This window comes from Antechinus flavipes, chromosome 1, assembly GCF_016432865.1.
Source record: "Antechinus flavipes isolate AdamAnt ecotype Samford, QLD, Australia chromosome 1, AdamAnt_v2, whole genome shotgun sequence".
NCBI classification, from domain to species: Eukaryota; Metazoa; Chordata; class Mammalia; order Dasyuromorphia; family Dasyuridae; genus Antechinus; species Antechinus flavipes.
The window spans coordinates 116,093,382-116,113,439 of NC_067398.1; the positions used below are offsets into that span (position 1 = coordinate 116,093,382).

Sequence of the window (20,058 nt, forward strand, 5' to 3'; positions counted from 1 at the left end):
GTTAGACAGCACCTCCGTAATTATATTGAACCAAAATTGGTTTCCCTATAACAGCTCTTTATTGGTCCAAATTTTACTGGAGCAAGTTAAAATAAATCTCCTCCTCTTCCTCCATTTGGTAAACTTTCAGACGGGCCTTTCCTGATAGTTCTTTCCATCATTTCTCTTAAACTAAATTTTCCAAATTCAAATCAAGTGATATCTTTGGGAAAGATGGCAGCTTTCCAGCGAGGGGAATGGAAAAGTTTCTGGGCACATCATTCTAATGGCCCTATGTAAGGAGACATTATGACAGTAAGCTAAAGGTCTTTCTAGTCCCTTATATCATTGTCATTGCTTACCATTATCATTGTCCTTTTGCCTCTTCTTCCTCTAGCTTCTTGTTGATGACTTGTTAGTGTACAATGGAATCCTGGACATGGTCAGCCATGTGATACATGGCATCCTGCCTACCTGTGATCCCACAATCCCCTACCACACCATTCTCTTTACGGAGGATGAGGAGATCTGTCACCGAGAGAAGTACACCATTATCAGGTTGGTGAGCAAGACCTTAGGGGAAGCAGCAGTCTTGTTTGTCAGTCCTTTTTGGCCAGCTTCAGTAGGTTGGATGGTGATTCTCAGAGAGGATTGATGATGGCCATGTTTTAGCCCAGAAGATTGATTGAATCTCCCCATTTTCTTACTTCTGCAGTAATCATGTTGAGGATCAGGATGTCCGGATGATGAATGAAAATCAAATTGTTACCAACTCCAAAAAGAAACAGACAACTGCTGACCCAGGTCAGTCTCATTTCTCTCACAGAGAGCCTACCGTCTCTTACTTAGTGTGTGCCGAAATTGAAACGGAGTCAGAGCTCATCACGTACAGTCTCCCTTTCCCAAGCTCCTCATCCCCTTCCTAAGCCAAAGTCAGTGTGTGTCTGACACTGGCCACCCTTAAGACCGTGGCTGATGTGGGCAGAGGCTTTGGGAAAAGGATCTTTCTAGCATGCCTTAGCACCAGATCATCTGACAAAGCCCTGATTCACCAATGTATTTAGGGAATAGGACATCCTACAACTTTTAAATAACTTAGGCTTAACCAGAATACCCTTTGGTATCAGCGTTTAGTATGGAAAATCTTTCTAAAATATATACTTCCCTGTTTTTGTGAAGGCCAAAGACACCTTTGTGGTAGATACAATCCTTATTTTAATAGCTCTTAGTCTTACATGGCAGTGTGGCTTAGTGAATAAAGTGCAGGATAAAAGTCAAGAGGATGTGGATTGAAATCCTATAGTTCTATGATTCTGCATACCTCACTTAATGTCTCTGTACCTCAGTTTCCTCATTTGTAAATGGGGATGTTGGACTTAGTGTCCTCAAAGATTCTTTATAGCTTTGCTGTGATAGCAATAATATTTCTTACCTCCAGAGGACCTCAAAGGTGAAGCTGAGTAGTCACCCTTGGTTCAACTACACAGCGCTTTACAATCCATCCCAATCTGAGGTTCTCCAGTGAGAGTTAGCATTTATCTAGCCTCAGAGACTTTGAGAACATTAGGGACTTTAAATGGCATGATGGGCATTTTACAAATGAGGAAACTTCTTCATCTTGGTTGCTTTCCAATTTATCATTTATTTTCAATGTTTATTTGAATTTTTTTCCAATTCCATCACTTTCCAATTTAAAAGGAACTCACCTGCATTTAAAAATATTTGATCCTCACAAAATTCTGAGATCGACAGGAAAAGGAGCTTAGGCAAGGGGAAGAGACAAAGGACTGGGATTTAAGAACCTTACGCTGTAGTCTCGATTCCAGCACATATGCACTGGACTTTGGGCCAATCACTCTGGCGTTGGGGTCATAAATCTTTCCATCTGTACAATGGAGGACTTTGTTGGATTAGAATAACTTAAAAAGGTCTCTTCCAGTTCTAGATTTCTATGATATACTTTCTATTTTCCATAGCAGAACAATGACTTTACCAGTAGTAATATTCCATCAACTCTTCTCCGTATTGGTAGATTAAGTGATCCTGAGTCCTTCTCATCCTTGAGCCTACATACAGTGATATTACCCTTTTGCTCTATTATCCTTTTTTCACATATTTCTCATATATTTTCACACATTTCTCACATGTTTTGGGGATCTTAGTGAAATCTTAGAACTGAGGTCATTGCAACATCGAAGAGTTAGGAACCTGTGTCAGTTGACCAGAGTGGATTCACTAGTATGGATTCAAATCAGAACAACCACCTTTTAAGAGCCCTCCCATCTGTCATTGGATCTCCAATGATGGGGCCACAGCACTGACTGAGCTAATCATAGGCCTGCCTTTCCAGGATTCTGTCCATATTTCTTCTATTCTCTTTCCATAAGTCTTTTGTTTATTTCAGCGGCATTCTCTGACAGTTTGCTTTATGGATTGACCTTATACCCCTCTGCCATTTGTGTGAAATAGCTCAGCTGGAAATTCTCTGCACAAGGCAATTTCCTAAATTTTGGACAATAACCTAATTGTGTGAGAACTTTATCCAAGAAAATAGCCAATCTGCTTTTAGTAGAAACAAGTCCCTGTACATTGGCCACAACTATAAAGATGACTTTTTTTTATAAAATAGTATTTTATTTCTTCTCCAGATACATGATAAGAAATTTTTAGCATTCATTTTTATAAGATTTTGAGGTCCAAAGTTTTCCCCTTTCTTTCCTTTTCTATTTCCAAAAAAGGGAGGCAGTTTGATCTAGTGTATATATGTGCCATCATATTAAACATTTCCAAATTAGTCACAATTGCAAAATAGGAAAGATTTAAAAAGAAGGAAAAAACCATGAGAAAAAAATAAAGCAAGAAAAAATTTATTCAACCTGTAATCAGAATCTATCAGTTTTTTATCGGGTATTTTTATTCAGGAGTCTTTTGTACTTATCTTGTATCATTATTGCTGAGAAGAGCTGAGTTATTCATAGATGATCATCACACAATATTCTGATACTGTGTACAATATTTTTCTCGTTCTGCTCATTTCACTTTGCATCACTTCATACAAATTAAAGCTGATATTTTTGCTTATACCTGTTTCCCAGAATTCCAAGTCTCCTTGATTTCATTTGGCTTCCCTGACTGGTCCTTGACAGTCATGCTTAGCAGAACTTGACTGTTCTTATATAGAATGCCCCTTGGCATCTCTGCTTGTCTTTCTGAGCTACCTTAGAACTCCTCATTCTTTATTTTCCCTGTTGCCTCTCAGTTGGGATTGGAATAGAGGGGCTGAACACTCAAGCTCCCTAAGTTGTTCCAGTTGTGGAGATAACCCCCTATCTGTTATGAGATCATAATCCTAACAAAGGATGATGACAGTGAAGGACACTGATCATAGAAAACAGAATGAACTATGTGAGAGAGAAGGCTCTTTATGTTACCCCATAGAATCATAGAATGTTAAAGTTGGCAGGGACCGAAGTGGTTATCTAGCCTAAGTCATGTCCCTGAAGGAATTCCCATTCTAATGTTCTGGACAAGTCATCATCCAGCCTCTACTTGAAGACCTCCAGGAGGAGAAACATGCTATCTCTGGAAGCAGCCCATTTTACTGTAGGGCAGCTCTGATTGTTAAAAAGCACAAGCCTGGATTTGTCTCTTCACAATTTATACACATTGTTCTTTGCTTTGCTGTCTGGGGCCAGATAGAATGAGTCCATTCATTCTTCTACATGACAGCCATGCATTTGGATGTTGAAGACAGTTTTCGGGTCTCCCCTGTGTCTTCTCTAGTTTTCTTTAAGTGATTCAGGATGGCTACCTCTGGATACTCCTCAACTTATCATGTCCTCCTTGAACTGTGGTGCCCAGAACCAAACACAGCCCTCTAATGTGGGCCAGCCAGGGCAAAGTACAACCAGACTATCTCAGCTTTATTCCTGAAAGCTGTCTATGTTCTGTCTAATAAACCCAAGGTCACGTCAACTTTGTTGGCTGCCATACTTGCCCAGATTTTTTAGGCAACCTGCCATACCTAATTGTACTTTGCTAATCTTGTACCTTTGAAGTTGATTTTTTGACCCCCAGTGTAAGACTTTAAACTTAACCCTAATGAATTCCATTTTATTAGATTCAGCCCAAGGTCTTAGCCTGCCAAGACCATTTTGAATTTTGATTTTGTCATTCAGTTCATTAGCCATCCCTCCTGGCTTTTTGTCATCTAAAAAACTGAATAGTATGCCAGCAATGCCTTTATCCAAGTCACTGACAAAAATCTTAAATAGCAGAGGGCAAAGTACTGAGATCCCTGAGGTATTCTACTGATGAGTTCTCCTGCCAAGATGACATTAACCATTAATTGAGTCCAGCCATTCAGCTATTTTATCTGATGCTAAACATATAGCCCATATTTTTCAGTCTTTCCTCAAGAATACTGTGAAGCACTTCACCAAATGCTTTATTAAATGTAGGTAAATTTTATCTACAATATATCCCTCATCTACCAATTTAATAATGCCACCAAAACAAAGGGAAAATGAGGTGAGTCTGACGTGATGTGTCCTTGAAGCTATGCTACTTTTAAAAATTCTGTAATAATTCCAGATATTTTTTTCCTAAATAGAATTTCTAGGAATTGAAGTCAATTTCACTGGACTTTAGTTTGCTATTCTGTATTCTCCTTGCATTTTTGAAAATGACATTTGCCTTTCTCCATTTTTTTCCTATGATGCTTCCATTTTCCATGATCTTTTGGATATCACTAACTGAGTCAGCAGTCAGGCTATATCTGATAATGTAAAGTGATGTTAGTTCACCAAGGTCGGCTTAGATGCCCTCTTACTATCTCTTTCCTGACTCATTTTAGGTATCAGCACCATCTTTGTTCTTCCATTTCCAGTCCAAAGGTTACTTTCCTTGACAGAAAAAAAAAAATTGGCAAAAGAAGCATGAATAGCGGCACCCTCTCTTTCTTGTCAGTTATCATTATTTTGTCCTCCCCAAACAGTGGTCCTACCCATTCTTTGATTCTTCTTTTTCTCCCAGTACACCTTAAGTCACACACACACACACACACACACACACACACACACACACACACACCTCTCTCTTTTGTCTTTGTCTTTCCTTACCTGCTTCTGCTACACTTTTGGCATTGATTTTTTTCAGGCTTGTGTCATATACTTCTAGTAATTCATGTCTTTTCCTGTTGGATGAGTTCCTTTGTATCCAGCATTAGTGTTGTCATATAATGTTCCCTTTTCTCCCCTTTCTTTAGAATTACTTGCTGTCATTTTTTTAGTTTGCCATTTCTCATGGAATCGCTTGTAGAATTTTAGTCCTTGTGATCCTACCCATCTTTCTTCTGATGCCTTTGAAATCAACTTTCCCCGCATCCAAGGTCCATGTCGATGATTGCCTAGTTTTAGTCTCTTCTATCACAGACTCCAGGAAGGAGTGGTCACGTCTTCCCAAAGTGCCATAATTTTTGCCTATCCTTAGCAACCAGCTTCTCTGTGTTAGTGAAAATCAGATCCCCTTCTCAAATGATAAAGTTATTGTTAAAGCTGATCTAATTGTTAGCCACTCTGGTTTTGATATAGGAAGTAATCCCATACTCAATTTCTTTCCTGAACTATTCATCTCTTTCCTTCTTCTGCCCAAATGGATGGTTGTGAAGCCTCTTAATGGCCAAACTGATTATGTTTCTACCTCAATCTCCCTTTGCCAAAATGCTTGCTTTTCCTTGGATTACCTCTCTACTTATATTCTGGCTCCTGGATTTTCTTTACATGAATTTACCTTTGAAATATACAATGATTCCTCACCCCACTTTCTGTCTCATTTCTTTTGAATAAGGCGTAACAGCTCACATTGCCATTTCTTAGACATGGCTTTCATCTCTCCTGGGTGCTATGGATATTCATAAGACAAGATTTTGCCTCCTCAAATTAGGACCTCTGTCTAAATTTGTAGCATTTTCATGTTGGTATTTGAGGCCACACTTTTTGTTATTCTTTCAATTTTTGGATTTTGTCCCTTTTGAACTTCAGGTTATCTCAAGTGTGATTCTTATTTTGTTTTTGCTCCCCTAAGATGTTCCTCCATTTTTTTTAATCTTAAAGTACTTTTGATTAGATTTGTAAGACACCAGGCTAAGACATTCTTACTAGCCTTTGATAGATGTCTTCCATCTTTGTCCAGAAGTCTGTCATTATGACTTGTCTGGCCAGATCCCATTCTCAGAAACCTTCTCCTTAGCCAGTTTCTCTTCTGGGTCCCTTGCTTTCCATAAGAAGTCCCCCTTTGCCCTTCTGGTTTTCAGTATATCATCTATGGGAGGGCTTTCTAAATTTCTATTGGCGATATACTTTGTATCCATGGGAATCACAGTAAGTAGATAGTAATCATTTGTTTTAATAGATCTAAGAAGTTCTCTGTACAAATAAATGTGTGTGTGTGTGTGTGTGTTGTGTACACATACATATATATACTTATACATTCATAACATACACACACATATATATATATATATCTATATTTATACACACACATACATACACATCTCTTAAACACAAGCTGGAGGAATACAATCAATCTCTCTGTTATTGTCAGGTCAACAAATAGCTGCCTTAGTACCCCTGAGAAGAAGTCATTACCTACTCCTACTCTGCTCTTCTTCCTCTGACCTTTAGTGACCAATCCCTTTCACCTAATAACTTCTGTGGCTCTTTTTTATCATTATTTTGGAAGTGAGCAGCTGCTTTCTTATCAACAGAACCAGCTCCATTATCCTCAGAAGGATTTTTTCACATTGGATGTATGTTTTTTCTACTTTGGTTCTTTTCCTTCCTACCTACCCTCTTCTTGAGGTCCTGTTGTTGTTGTTGTTGTTGTTGTTGTTGTATATGTGTGTTTTTTTTTTCATTTTTACCTTGTTTTAAGAACATTTCCTTGAGCTTGATAACCTAGAATGTGAGGAGACTTTCACCTTTTTACCATTTGACAGTCACCCGTAACAATTATATATTATATAGGAAACTGAGCCAAATTTATAAAAATAAGAGTAATTCCCCAATTGATAACTAATTAAAAGATATGAATAGGCACTTTTCAGAAGAAATCAAAGCTATCTTAGTCATATAAAAATGCTTTAAATCATTTTAATTAAAAAAATGCAAATTAAAATAACTCTGAGATGCTACTTCACACCTATCAGATTAACTAACATGCAGAAAAGGAAAATGACAAATATTGGAGGGCATGTGGAAAAATTTGGACACTAATTCTCAGTCGGTACATAAACTGGTCTGACCATTCTGGATTATGTGTTGCAACTATGTCCAAAGGGTTATTAAACTGTGATCTTGCAATCTCAGTACTTGGGCTATATTTATATCCCAAAGAGATAAAAAAAAAAAGGAAACAAATATTTATAACAGTCCTTTTTATGGTGGCAAAGAATTGGAAATAGAGGGGATACCCATTAATTGGGGAATGGCTGGACGAGATGTGGTATGTAATTGTGATAGAATACTATCATGCTATAAGAAATGATGAACAGGATGGTTTCAAAAAAATCTGGGAAAACCAGTATAAATTGATGCAGAGTGAAGTCATGAGAACCAGAAGAACATTTTACACAAAATCAGTATATATTGTAATGATGATCAACTGGGAAAGACTTAACTACTCTGATATAATGATCTAAGATAATTCTGAAGGACTCATGATGAAAAATGCTCTCCATCTCCAGAGAGAAGTGATAAACTATGAGTGTAGGCTGAAGCATTTCTTTATTTTTTTTTTCTGGCAACATGGCTAATGTGGAAAATATCAGTAAAAAACTATATATTTACACACTACATTCTTTCTCTTCTCTCATTAACCTCTTGTTTATTTCACCAAATTATTTTATTTTCCAATTTATTTTACTAAATTGTTTTACTAACCTTTTTTTCTTTGTCTTGTCTAGGCAGCTTCCTATTCCTTTAGTTTTCTGCAGGTCTTAATGCCTCAACCTTGCTTTTTGTTCTTTCAAAGGGCTCTGTCATATTGAGCCCTTCTCCCCCTTCAGCATATCTTGAGGTTTTCCCAGTTTCTCTTCAGAACTCCTTCTCAGCTTCTTTGGAAGTACAGACCGTCAAGATACTTTCACAATATTCTTGTTCCTTATTCAGCTTTTCTTCTTTTCCCACAAAACCAGAAATAACTGTCCTCAACTAAAGAATCTCATGTCACCTTTGGACAGTTCTAGTCAGTAGAAAGTTTTTCTTTATATCAAGCCATAATCCATCTCCTTGTACCATTTACCCATTGACCCACTTGGTCAAGCAAGAAGGCACTAATCTTTCTCCCACAAACCAGCCCTGCAGACCCTTGAGGACAGCTGCCGTGCCTTTCCCAAAACTTTTCTAGTCTATGCATCCCAGTTCCTTCGACTCAACGTGGTCTCCTGCCCAGAGATCAGTTCTGACCTGGTCAGAGTGGGAAGAACCTAACTTTCCTTACTCCAGACATTACTTTTACTGGTGCAGCCTAATGCCACAACAGGAGAGCCATTGTGGTAGAGTGGATAAAGCTGACCCGAGGCCAGGAAGACAAGGATTCATGTCCTGCCTCTGATCCATATTGACTGTGTGACCCTGGGCCAGTCACTTAATTTCTCAGCCACAAAGACTTGGAGTTTTAGAGTACATGCCGGTGCAGACTGGGAGCAAGAGTTTCCAGTGAGATCACAGATAGGTCAAAATGCACTCCCACACACACACACATTCGTCTTTTGGCTGCCCCACCACATACTACTGAGTTTGCTGTCCTCTTAAATCCCTGATTTTTTCCCAGGAAGGGTTATCTAGACCCAGTTCTCTCAGCATATGTGTGACCCCAGGAGGTAAGGGGACTGACTTGAAGGAGTCCTAGGGACAAAGGAGGGCAGCATAAAGGGCCAGCAGGAAGGCTTTCAGGCAGGCCTGAGGCAGATGGCTCAGCAGCAGCTGCCTTCATCTTCTACTTGCTTCAGATGTAGTACTTTGATCCCAGTTTCTGATCCTACACTGTAGAGTTCTCAGTCAGGTTCTATGCCTCTTCGTTGCCCTGTTCCCTGATTTCACTCAGACAACATTGTCCTTAACTTCTTATCGTTTGGTCCTTGAGACTGTATAACTTTCACTTTGCCTGGGAATAAAGGCACTTCTACAGACATCCAGTGTTCTCTTTCTGTCTCTGTCTCTTCCTTTCCCCTCTCATCTCTGTCTTTCTCGATTTCTTCTGTCTCTTTTTTTCTCTCCTTCCTCTTTCCTTTCTTCACTCCCTCTCCCTCCTCTGTTCTCTCTGTGTGTTTTTGTCTGTTTTTTCCTTTCTTTCTCTTTTCTCTCTCCTCCCTCTCTCTCCCATTCTCCCTCCCTTTCTCTCTCTCTCTTTCTCTTCTCTCTCTGTCTCTGTCTCTCCCCCTCTGTCTCATTTTCCTTCTGTCTTCTCTCCCCTCCCCCGTCTCTTTCCCTCCCTCCCTCCTTCCCCTTCTCTCTCTGTCTCTCCCCTCTCCCTCTCTCCCTCTTCTCTGTCTCTTCTATCTCTTTTTTCTCTCTCCTCCCCTTGTCTCTCTCTCCCTTCCTCCCCTCTCTCCCCCCCACATACACACACAGCCTCTGGAAACATTACTTTTCTGGAATCCAACTAATTAGAATTTAGCATTCTAAATTTTTTTTTCATTAGAGCTAAAGAGATCATAAATGTCATTAATCTTACCGTCTTATTTTACAGATTAAAAAATTGAGGTCTAGGGAGAAAAAATGACTTCCTAGGGTCACAGAGCAAGTTAGAAGCAGAGCTAAAAATGGAACTGTTGTTTCTTGGCTTCCCATCCAATCTTTCTAACCCACCATGTCATGTTCCCTTTTCTGCAGGTCACTCAATTCTTATAATTAATGGGGGTATGGTTTGGGAACATATGGATTCTAGGACTTCCCAGATCTACCCCAAAACAAAGATTAGTCATGAGCCAGACAGGGTTGCTGCAGTCTTTTCTCACCTTTCTTACCACTGACTGGAAGGCTCAGGTCCACTCAGTTCAGTCTGTTGGGTTCATGGGCTTCTCCATCATGATGAATTGTAATGCTGTGTTTTGTGGTCTTTGAACAGCTTTACGCCCCAAGACCTGCATAAGCGAGAAAGAAACGGTGAGGAGGAGAAGATACTGACAGACTGAGGAGTGAAAAGAGTGTGGTTTAGCCAACTCTTTGCTTTGATGTCCCAAGACTCCCCCCAGCAGAGATCCTTCTACTCACAGGCCAGAGGAAGGTTTATTGATGGATGTTAAATCAGGGCAATGTTGCCCTCCCTTTGCATTTGGATCTGGTACTTTGCCAACTGGAAATTCAAGAAAGAGATGTGAACTGAGTTCCAGTTACCACCACCAATCAAGAAGGGGCTGGGAAAACAGTCAGCATGGATTGGAGTTTGTGGGGATGGGGGAGAAGAGATTCAGAAGTTAAATTGCTTGGAAAAAAAATACAGGCCTTGCTGTATACAAACCTAGAGGACAAAGGGCCATTTGAACTGTATTTTTCTCATGGATTTTTGGTTGTTTTTGTTCTGTTTTGTTCACTTGCCATTCTACCAAGTTCCTCTCCTGCTCTCTCTGAGCCTTCTCCTGGGTACCTTGTCAGGCTCAGGCAGCTGCAGGAAAAGCCAGTTTAGTCTGTAAAGGGAAATTGGCCTACAGGGAAAAGAATCTGGTAGAGAGAAGAACAAGAGAGCATCTCCCCCAGCAGGTGGCCCCGCCCTCAGAGTGTGAGCTCAGCAGTTATAGGAAAGCGGCTGAGCCACAGCCAAGGACCAGCCCTGCTGGTGGAGATGGTCATAGTGCTCCTTCTTTGGGTGGGAAGGAACATGGGGGTTGCTGAAAGAAGCTATCCCTCCCTCTTCTTCCTCCAAGGATCAATTCGAGGGACATTGAGTAATCAGGCAGAGGATTACTTCCCCTTTCCTTTTTTGGTGGGACTGTTTGGGGGGCAGAGAATGGAACATCTCATGCTCATGCCCCTGCAAATTTTCACATAGAATACCTATTTCATGCAATCTCTCATCCTTACACCATTCCTCCCAAATTCTTGGTGGAAGAGTGTCCATGGGATAGCCACTAAAAATGAGAAGAGTCTGCAGACTTTCTGTGCACACACACACACACACACACACACTTCTTGGGTCTTAACTATTTCTTAACCCAAAGAAAGAAAGTACATAAAGTCAGGTGTCATATAGAAAGAGAAATTGCATCCCTTCCTTTAAAAGCAGTGCAAAGAAGAGCCTTGAGGCTGCCTGGGTCCCTAAATGTCCCTGAACTTTGACAGAGTGAATACAGACCAGACTTGGTCTGAAGTAAGGAGAGGGCTGGAGACCATGTTTGCCTCCCAAAGTCCAGTCCAGCTCCCTGGTTGATATATGTCCAGAAGGAGGATGCCACCGGGCCTGTCGCTGCAAAGATTCCTCCTGACACAGGAGTCCAGTAAATTGAATCAAAAGCAAAGCTCCTCACCTCAAAGAGGCAGCCCAAGGTCTGTCCCTGAGAGAGATGGGCTGAGATCTGGGGAGGCTGCAGTCGCTCAGTGGTGTTCCCTTGCAGTAGGATAGAGTGCCTCAGATTCCTGGTCCGTGAAGGGCAATTGTTTGTTTTCAGCACTTCCCTCGAGAAATGGGATGTTGCTGTCTCATTTACTATTGCCTCAGTTCCCTACATTTTGACCTGCAAAGGACTTACCTCCCCCTCCCTTCCCCTTCTCTACCTTCTCCTCCCCACTTCCTCTTCCCCCACCCCTGCATTATTTCCCTATAAGCTCCTGAAGGATAAGACTCTTTAATACTTTGAAAACGTTTAGACTTAGAGTATCAGGTCCTTCTAGTATAATGGTTATTTCTACCAGTCCCAAGTTACCAGTACAGTCAGTACTACCCCTCCCCTTTTATTTTCCCACAGTGGGAAACAAGTGAGTCTCAGCCCCTGTGCCATGAGCTGTTCAAAATACATCTACTTCCATCTATACACCAAGTTCTTATCAGGGAACTAATTGGTTTCCCAGTGGTGGGTAATTTCTTGTTCCAAATATTAATCTCTTGTTTTTCTGGCACCCAGCCTGGAGACAGCCCATGTACTGTAAGTATGTTACTATGCAACAGAAAACCTGAACAAATATTTTACAAGATTTGCAGATTAAACGTAAGCAGCTATGCAAATGTGCTTTCCATTTGTAACTTGTGGATGATATTAAGATCAGGATTTGCCCCTCCTAACTAAAATTTATCATTTACTCAGCTTTTAAAAACCCTAGCTTCTCTGCTCTTGCTGAATGTTCCCAATATATGGAATAATAAAGAACTGTCCTCCATGTCCCAGTTCTTACAAGAGGGAAAAGTAGAAAGAAGGTCAGATATAGCTTTTAGCTTAGCAATTCAAAACCCTATTGAGAATTTACCGGCATCTGACAAAACTACAGAAAAACCATTCCATGACCAGCCTAACACAAGCCATTTGTATATGTCAGAATTGTCTGTATAAGGGAGCATGCGTACACACGCACACTCACACACACAGAATCTCTATTATTGCTATGACTGTATGGACCATACAAAGCTAGAAAAGGATTGTACAGACATTCAACTTCAAAGAGATTTATATTATTTTCCCAAAGTCAATAAAATATGTTCTAAAAATGTTGTTTTATTTGGGAGGTGGGGATGGGGATCAAGGATTCAACTACAAATATAGCCGATTAGGCAGTCTTCTCAGTCTCAGCTAATGGGGAAGGAAGGCGGGAGGAAAAGAGTAGGAAGTGGAGAAAACAGGAAGAGTGGGAGAAAAAGAAGAAATAAATAAAATAACCTGAGGTTTCTCAGTAGCCCCAAATCTGGCCCCCTTCTCATCTCTTTCACTCACAAGACCCTCTTCAAAGGAAAGGCTGGAGGCTGACCTGTGGCAGGTACCTGGCTGAACCCAGCCTTGTGACAGTGAGGAAAGGCAGAACCCACCTGTCTGATTTCCTCCAGTGCTGCTGCCTCCTGCATTCTAGAAACATGTCTCTTCCATCACTTTGTCATCAAAAATGAGACCCAACTCAGAGGAATTTTAAAAGAGCCCACAAGGGTGCTTAAAACCGCATCCCCTCATTAATACATCCCTCCAGGGTAGGCCACAGAGAGGGCTGCTGCACACTATCGGTTGCCCACTGAGCCCAATGAACAAACATTTGACCTTGGTCTTGGCTCAGGGTTTTCAATGAGGCATTCATTTCCCTCCACATCTTTCTTCCAACTCTGGCCTGTTTTTTCCCCCTGATCTCCTCACCGTGACGAGTGAGAATAAATCACGTTCAAGGCTGCTGTCAGAGGGGCTGCTCGGGGACTTGTTTATTTTGTGTGCACAGATTAGACAAGAAATTTAAAAATTAAGTGGAGTGACTGCCAGAGAGAGAGAGCACTAAGAAAGGACCAGGAGCTAAGGAGCAGTTCCAGGTTTTTAGAGAAAGGCAGCTGTCGTGGTGCAATTAACAGGAAACCTTTGGTTTTAAAGAAATCACAGCTTTGGTGGTAACCAGCAACAGAATATGCCACAAAGCCCAGGAAGACCAAATGATGGGGATTTCTCAACTGGAGACATTTCCAACTATGCAGCAAACCTACCTCACCAAGAAAAAATGAGCTTCCACCCTCTTCCCCCAGTGCTTTCCAAGGCAAATTACCCAGCTCATCAAGCAGTGGTGAACCAGATTGTGCTAGGAGAATCTGTTAGACCTCTTTGGGCACATTCTGAGGTCTGACATTTCCCAACCAGAAAACACATATGGAGAACAGCAGCCTCCCTCTGTTTGCCTGATCACTCAGCAAGCTCAAGGCTGTCATGAGAAATAGGAGAGAAAAACTGCAGCAAACCTGGGGGCTCTGTTTCTCTGGTGATGCTCCAAGACAACCATTCCTGGAGAGTTTCAGAGGGCAGTACCCCGTGACAATCCTCACTGCCCCCACCAGTATCACTCCTTTCTGTCTGGATTAAAGGTACCAATTGTGTAGTCAATAGGAATAAAACAAAACTACCTGAAACTCTCAGAAATTGGGGGTATGCTGGACATCACTAGCAAAGGGATGTCAATTCCCTGGCAGTATATTTTCCACTCGGAGGATTTTCCATGGTGAATCCATGGGAATGGGTGAATGTGTGTGTAACCACATCCTTTTTTATTTTTGAATTATGCATTGTTTTGTATTATCTATTCCCCTCCTTTCACTAAGAGTTTACACTTCCCACAGCAATGTAATAATGGAAACTTTTTTTTTTAAGAATGAGACAGCCCCATAGAGGTCAAGTTTGACCTTTAATTCAACAACTTTAATTCAAACAAGGCCTGGTGTTGGTGGGGTAGTAAAGGGAACCCTAGAGTTAGAAGACCTTTATTTAAATCCTGGCTCTACCATGTGCATCCTGTGCAGTTCTTGGGAAGTTATTCAACCTTTCTGGGCTAAAATATTTTCATCTTCAAAATGAAGTTTCTCTAGATAACCTTTAAGGTTCTCTTCTGCTCCAAGGTTATGATCATGTGAAGTACCTCCTGCCCTCTACAAGCTTTCCTCCACTGAAAATATTCAGGTTATCCCTAGAAAAATACTCAGTGTGTACTTGGGTATAGCCTCATTTTACCGCCAAGGAAATAAGACTCAGGGAGGGTGACTTATCCAGGAAATTAGCTGCAAGGTGGAAGCTAAAACCCAAATGGTCTAATTCCTCATCCAGGGCTTTTCTGTATCACAATGACTGGCTTCAAACAAAATCCCAACCTGTCGAAAAGTGTGGATTACATTAGGATGTCAAATCTGGACCCCAGGACACAGAAAAATAGAGCTAGGAGATTTTAGACAGAAACACTTACTGGCTGTGTGACTCCAGGCAAGTCATTTAACCTTGGCCTGCCTTATTTTCCTCATAGGTAAAATGGAGATTATAATGTCATCTCCTGTGGTTGTGATGATCAGATGACATAATATGTATATGTAAAGCAAACCTTAAAGGATTGTTTAAATACTATCCTAGAAATTAGCTGGTCTGACTCATTTTCTCAACAAAATTATTTTGCAGTCTCTTTCCATCCTTTTCAACCTCAACCTGTCCCTTCCCACCTCCCACCCCCCCCCCCAGAGTTTAACTCCCTAAGAATAAAGGCTGTTCATTTTTTAAAAAACTGTGTCCCCACAGTGTCTTGCACATAGCAGATATTTAATAATTATTACAAGGCCCTCCTAGAATGGAAACTTTAGCTCCAGAATTGAAGGTGACATAATTTAGAGCTTCAGTTCTAGGCCAGAGAACAGGATTGAAAAACAGAGGAACTTGGGTTGCCCTGAGCTACTCGATCCAATCCAATTTGATTCTACACTGAGGAAACCTTCAGGCTAACTTGAGCACCTGGGCTCCCAGTGAACCCACAGCTTTTGCCGACCTCTGGAAGGGAACTTTAGTACCTTGGACAGCGATCGAAGTGGGCAGCTCCTCAGAGCAGTCCAGCCTGAAATTTTTTTTTTTAGTTGGGTCTTGTCAATACTGACACCAGCAGGAAAAGAAATTGGTCCTGAAGACTTTCCAGAAGAAGGGATGGAGATGTGGAGGTTATTTGGAGTGTGTCTGGATGACATGCAAATCCTATGCAAATGAGGGCCTATTATGTTTGGCTTCCCACTGCTTTTCATGAGCCCGGTGACCTCCGCCTCCCCACCTGCCTCCCTACACACAGAGAGGGACCAGTGGTGCTTGCCGATCATCATTAAAGAATCCAATGAGCTTACTCTTGACCTGAAGTGAGGCTGCTGCTCCCCAACCATTTCCAGGAGCTGAAGCATCTCCTCGGCAGCTTCCGGGGGTCCACAGCTGCAAGGGGCTGATAACGACCTGAATTTTCTCCTGGGAAGGCACATAACCCTTTTGTAATTAATTCTGCCAAGCTAGTCAGTGCCACTTAGTGTGGGCAGTGCCCACCACAGGCTTGAATGTTCCAAGGTGGGGGAAGGAGACGCGCCTGACTCCAGAGGGCAGGGCATCATCAGCTCAGCGTTGGGATTTCAGCAGGGAAATTCTTCAGGCTGGAGGACAAGAAGCTGAAGGTCAGAGGGGGGACCCACCTGTGTTCACACATGTAGCATGTTACGGACCCCACATTTGAGCTTATGCCCTTCCAACTCCAAGTTCAGTGCCCTTTCCACTATACCACACTTCTTTCCACATATTATGGAAGGCATTTCATCTGGAGAAATCATCAAATCAAAAAGATAGAGAGTTGGAATGAGTGCTCTTAATGTCTACTCCAGACTTTTCATTTTTTAGATGGGGAAACAATCTAGAGCATTTAAATGCCCCAGATCACATAGCTATTAAACATGCGAGTCAGGATTTGGGCTCAGAATGAATGTGCCATCTCCTCAGTGTGGAATCAAGCAAAAGATCCTAGAAGTGAGGAATAGTGGCAAGTTCTCTGGGTGTGTCATCAGGACACTTGGGTTTAGAGCCCAGTTCAGGTGCATAATCTATAAAATGAAAGATTACACTAAATGATCCCATCTACATCTAATGTTCTTTGACTTTCAATAGCCTCTAACCAGACCAAAAAAAAAAAAAAAAAAACAACCATGAAGTCACTCACTTTACTTATAGGTAAGTCTTTTGGGTCCTTAATGCATTCCTATTTTTACTTTGCACAAGCTTTCTTATTTTATAACATTTCCAGAATGAGATCAAATAACACTGAGGAAAGAAGTCATCCTTGCTTAGTTTTGTATTTTCTGGGAAAATTGTTAACTGTGTGGCTATGGGCCAGTCATTTCTATTTCTTAGCCTGAAAATAACACTTCCACAGGGTGGTCTTACAAGTTGGTTATGAGGAAAATGCTTTATGAACTACCTTACAAGTATGAGCTAATTCCATTGTCTGTTTTCCCAGCCCATAACAGATTGAAAGCAGGAGATTAGAGGAGGCTGGGGAATAGGGGAATCTCCTGAAAGCAACACAGTGAAAAAGTCTAATCCACAACTTAACAGGGAAAGAGAAGACCAAAAAGGGTGAAAAAGTAGATGCAAGAAATCTAAAAGTCTAGTGCCAAATGTAGGTGCCAATAGTCCTAAACACATCTCAGTCCTGTCCCAAATACATTTGAAAAGTCATATAATAATCTTAGAATGATATTTATAGGAAGGATTTTCTTTTTCTCTTACTGTACCAACTAGCACAACAGTGACTTAATGTTCATAATAATGATGCTGAAATATCTCAGCTGCATTCAGCATGCTCTATTGGAAGAAGAAGAGAAGTGTGCTGGTAATGTTTCCATCAAAACTAGGACAAAAGAATAAGCTTCAACTATCTGGAAACTTCACTTATTTGGAACTATCAGATAAATGGGGTGATTTAGTATTTATTTCATAGACTCTGGTGCTACAAGGCTTAGGACCTGTATTCAAGACTCGGCTTTGCCAATGACTAACTCTGTATGATCTAAGCCTTTGAGCTCCAATTTGTTCATTTGATAAGTAGGAATAATATAATTTTAACAAAGGACCGAGGTGAGAGTAAAATGAGATTCATATGTAAAGTACTATAAAATATAAAATGCCAATAATAGTTATTAAAATTAATCATTATATCAATTATAATGGAAATTTTATAATAATATTAATTTATGTATCTTGTATATAATATAAAATATGATATAATCATGTCATATGCTATTCTTAACCATAAGTAATATTATCACAGTGTATTATTTATATTACATAATACAAATATTATGATATAAGCATATGATATAATAAAAGTATATAATATGTTATAATATAGATATAATTAGTATTAATTATAATTGATAATAGTAATAAAATAATAAGTCCAGTTATCTAGGGAATAGCAAAGAATAGGAAGGAACACTAAACTCTGGAGTAAGGAGGGCTGGGTTCAAAATCTGTTATTAATGCTAACCTGTGTGACCTTGAAGTAGGCTGAACTAGATGGTTTCAGAAATTCTTTCCAGTTCTTGATCTGTGATCCCATGAAGTGCAAAATTTGGCTATCCAAAATAAATTCTTCCCTTAGAATTCTGGATAATGGAGATTTCATTATAAAAACTTAAATTCCTATATAATTTGTAAAGTTCACTAAATGCTGGCACACTCACCATCTGCTTCCATCATTACAAAAACCTGTGAGGGGGGCAGAATAGAATAACATCCCCATTTGACAGAAAAGGAAATCAAGGCCAGTTGCCTAAGGATGCAAAGCAAGTCAGAGACAGGGTCTAATCCCTCATTACAGTACTCAACAGCACACTGCTCCAGTCTCTTGTGGCCTCTCGCCATTCCCATCAGTCAGCTCTCGTCTATTAAATATTGACGATTTTGTATCTTTGTTCCCTTTTCCTCTTCACAGAACTAATCTCCTTAAGGAACAGGACTAGGGTTTGCTCTCTTCCTTCCTCTCTGCACAGCACCTGGACCACAGCCCCCCGAGCAAAAGTTTGAATGACTCTACCTTCCCTCTAGAGCTTACATGTCTATCAGTCAGTCAAAAAGCACTTATTAAGCTCCTACCATATGCCTTTAAATATGGAAAACTGCTGTGTGAGCTATAAAGCACCATAAAAAGAGTATTCTTATTTAAGGAGTCAGGGAAGAAATAGTTAAGTTAGCTATGATGCACTGAGGATCCATAACTGAATGTTAGAGAAAGGAAGCTTGAAACTTAGAACATAGCATGTAGACATTCAGAACTGGTAGGAACAATAACATAGAAGGTTAGAGCTAGAATAATCAAATTCAATCCAATTTTACAGAGGTTAACTTGGACCCAAAAGGGAAGAAGGAAACAAGCATTTATTAAGTGCCTACTCTGTACCATCCACCATGCTAAGCACATTACTAACATTCCATTTCATTCTCACAACATCTGCCTTCTTTAAGGAAGAAATGCAGTATAAAGGAGAAAGTTGCATTAGAAATCAGAAATCCTGTAATCTAGTCCCTTCTCCGTCCCCACCTTAATTCCATTCTTGCCAGCATGTCAGGCGCTACAAGTTTTCTGTCCCTTTGGGAGCCTCAGACAGCTCTGAGTGGCTCTCAGGCTGTGGCCTGTGGCTGTCAGCTCGCCCCATGGGGTGAAATTCCAGCTCTAATCTTCCTCTGATCACTGCCTGGCTTCCTCTAATTGGCCTCCAACAGGTCTAATTCTCTGATCCCCTGAGGAGTAGGGGAAGTGAACTGGTGTCCCCTCTAAATCTACTTATCTGGCCAAAAGCTAGATGGGAGAGACAAGCTATTTAGCTCAAAAGATTATGGCAGATGGCCATATCTGGAGTAGAATCCCCTCACTTAATAATTTTGGGTTATGGCTTTCACATAAGGATCCCTTAATAAACTCATATTCCACGTGTTTGTAAGCCTGCATCCACTCAGAAAATTTGTTATCAGCCTCCACCAGTATGTTTACTATTTTTTAAATTGCATTTGATTTTTTTTCAATGAATTGTTACCCAATTCCCAAAATACATTGTTATGGAACTCTCTCTCTACTAGTGGAGATCAATGTCCCACTTTTCCCTACAGCACAAAAATCTATTTTTTTACCTTCCAACTTCCTATCACATTGCAAAAAAAAAAAAAAAAACGCAAAAAAACAAAATAACAAATAAGCCCAGCCAACCAAAACCAATTCCTGAACTGGCCGTGTGCAAAAAAAAAAGTGCTTTAATATGGATCATCACCCTGAAGAGGAGAAGCGCATGCTTCATCATGGGTCTTCTGGAATTCTGGGTGCTATCACCTCGATCAGAGTTCTTAAGAGTTTAAAATTTTGTCTTCACAATATTGTTATTTTATGTAGCATTCCCCTGGTTCACATCATTCTATTGTTTCATACAGATCTTCCCAAGTTTCTTTGATATCTTTTATAATTTCTTATTGCACAATAGTATTCTATTGCATCCACAAACCATAATACATTCAACCATTCCTTAATTGATGGCTCTTTCTTTAGTTTTCTTTCCACAAACAAAAAAGGCTTCTATAAACAT

The 20,058-nt window shown here is 40.4% G+C and overlaps 1 protein-coding gene across 2 annotated transcripts in view; it reads left to right on the forward strand.

Moving 5' to 3' along the window:
* The window catches only part of KATNIP (katanin interacting protein), a 228,908-nt gene extending 216,233 nt beyond the window's left edge, over positions 1 to 12,675 (forward strand). For both annotated transcript variants that reach the window (XM_051988295.1, XM_051988287.1), the window contains 3 exons: positions 377 to 537; positions 695 to 783; positions 10,108 to 12,675. In XM_051988295.1, the coding sequence (XP_051844255.1) occupies positions 377 to 537; positions 695 to 783; positions 10,108 to 10,166 (309 nt within the window). In that variant the 3' untranslated portion in view covers positions 10,167 to 12,675. The remainder of the gene's footprint in view (positions 1 to 376; positions 538 to 694; positions 784 to 10,107) is intronic.
* Positions 12,676 to 20,058: the final 7,383 nt, after the last annotated feature.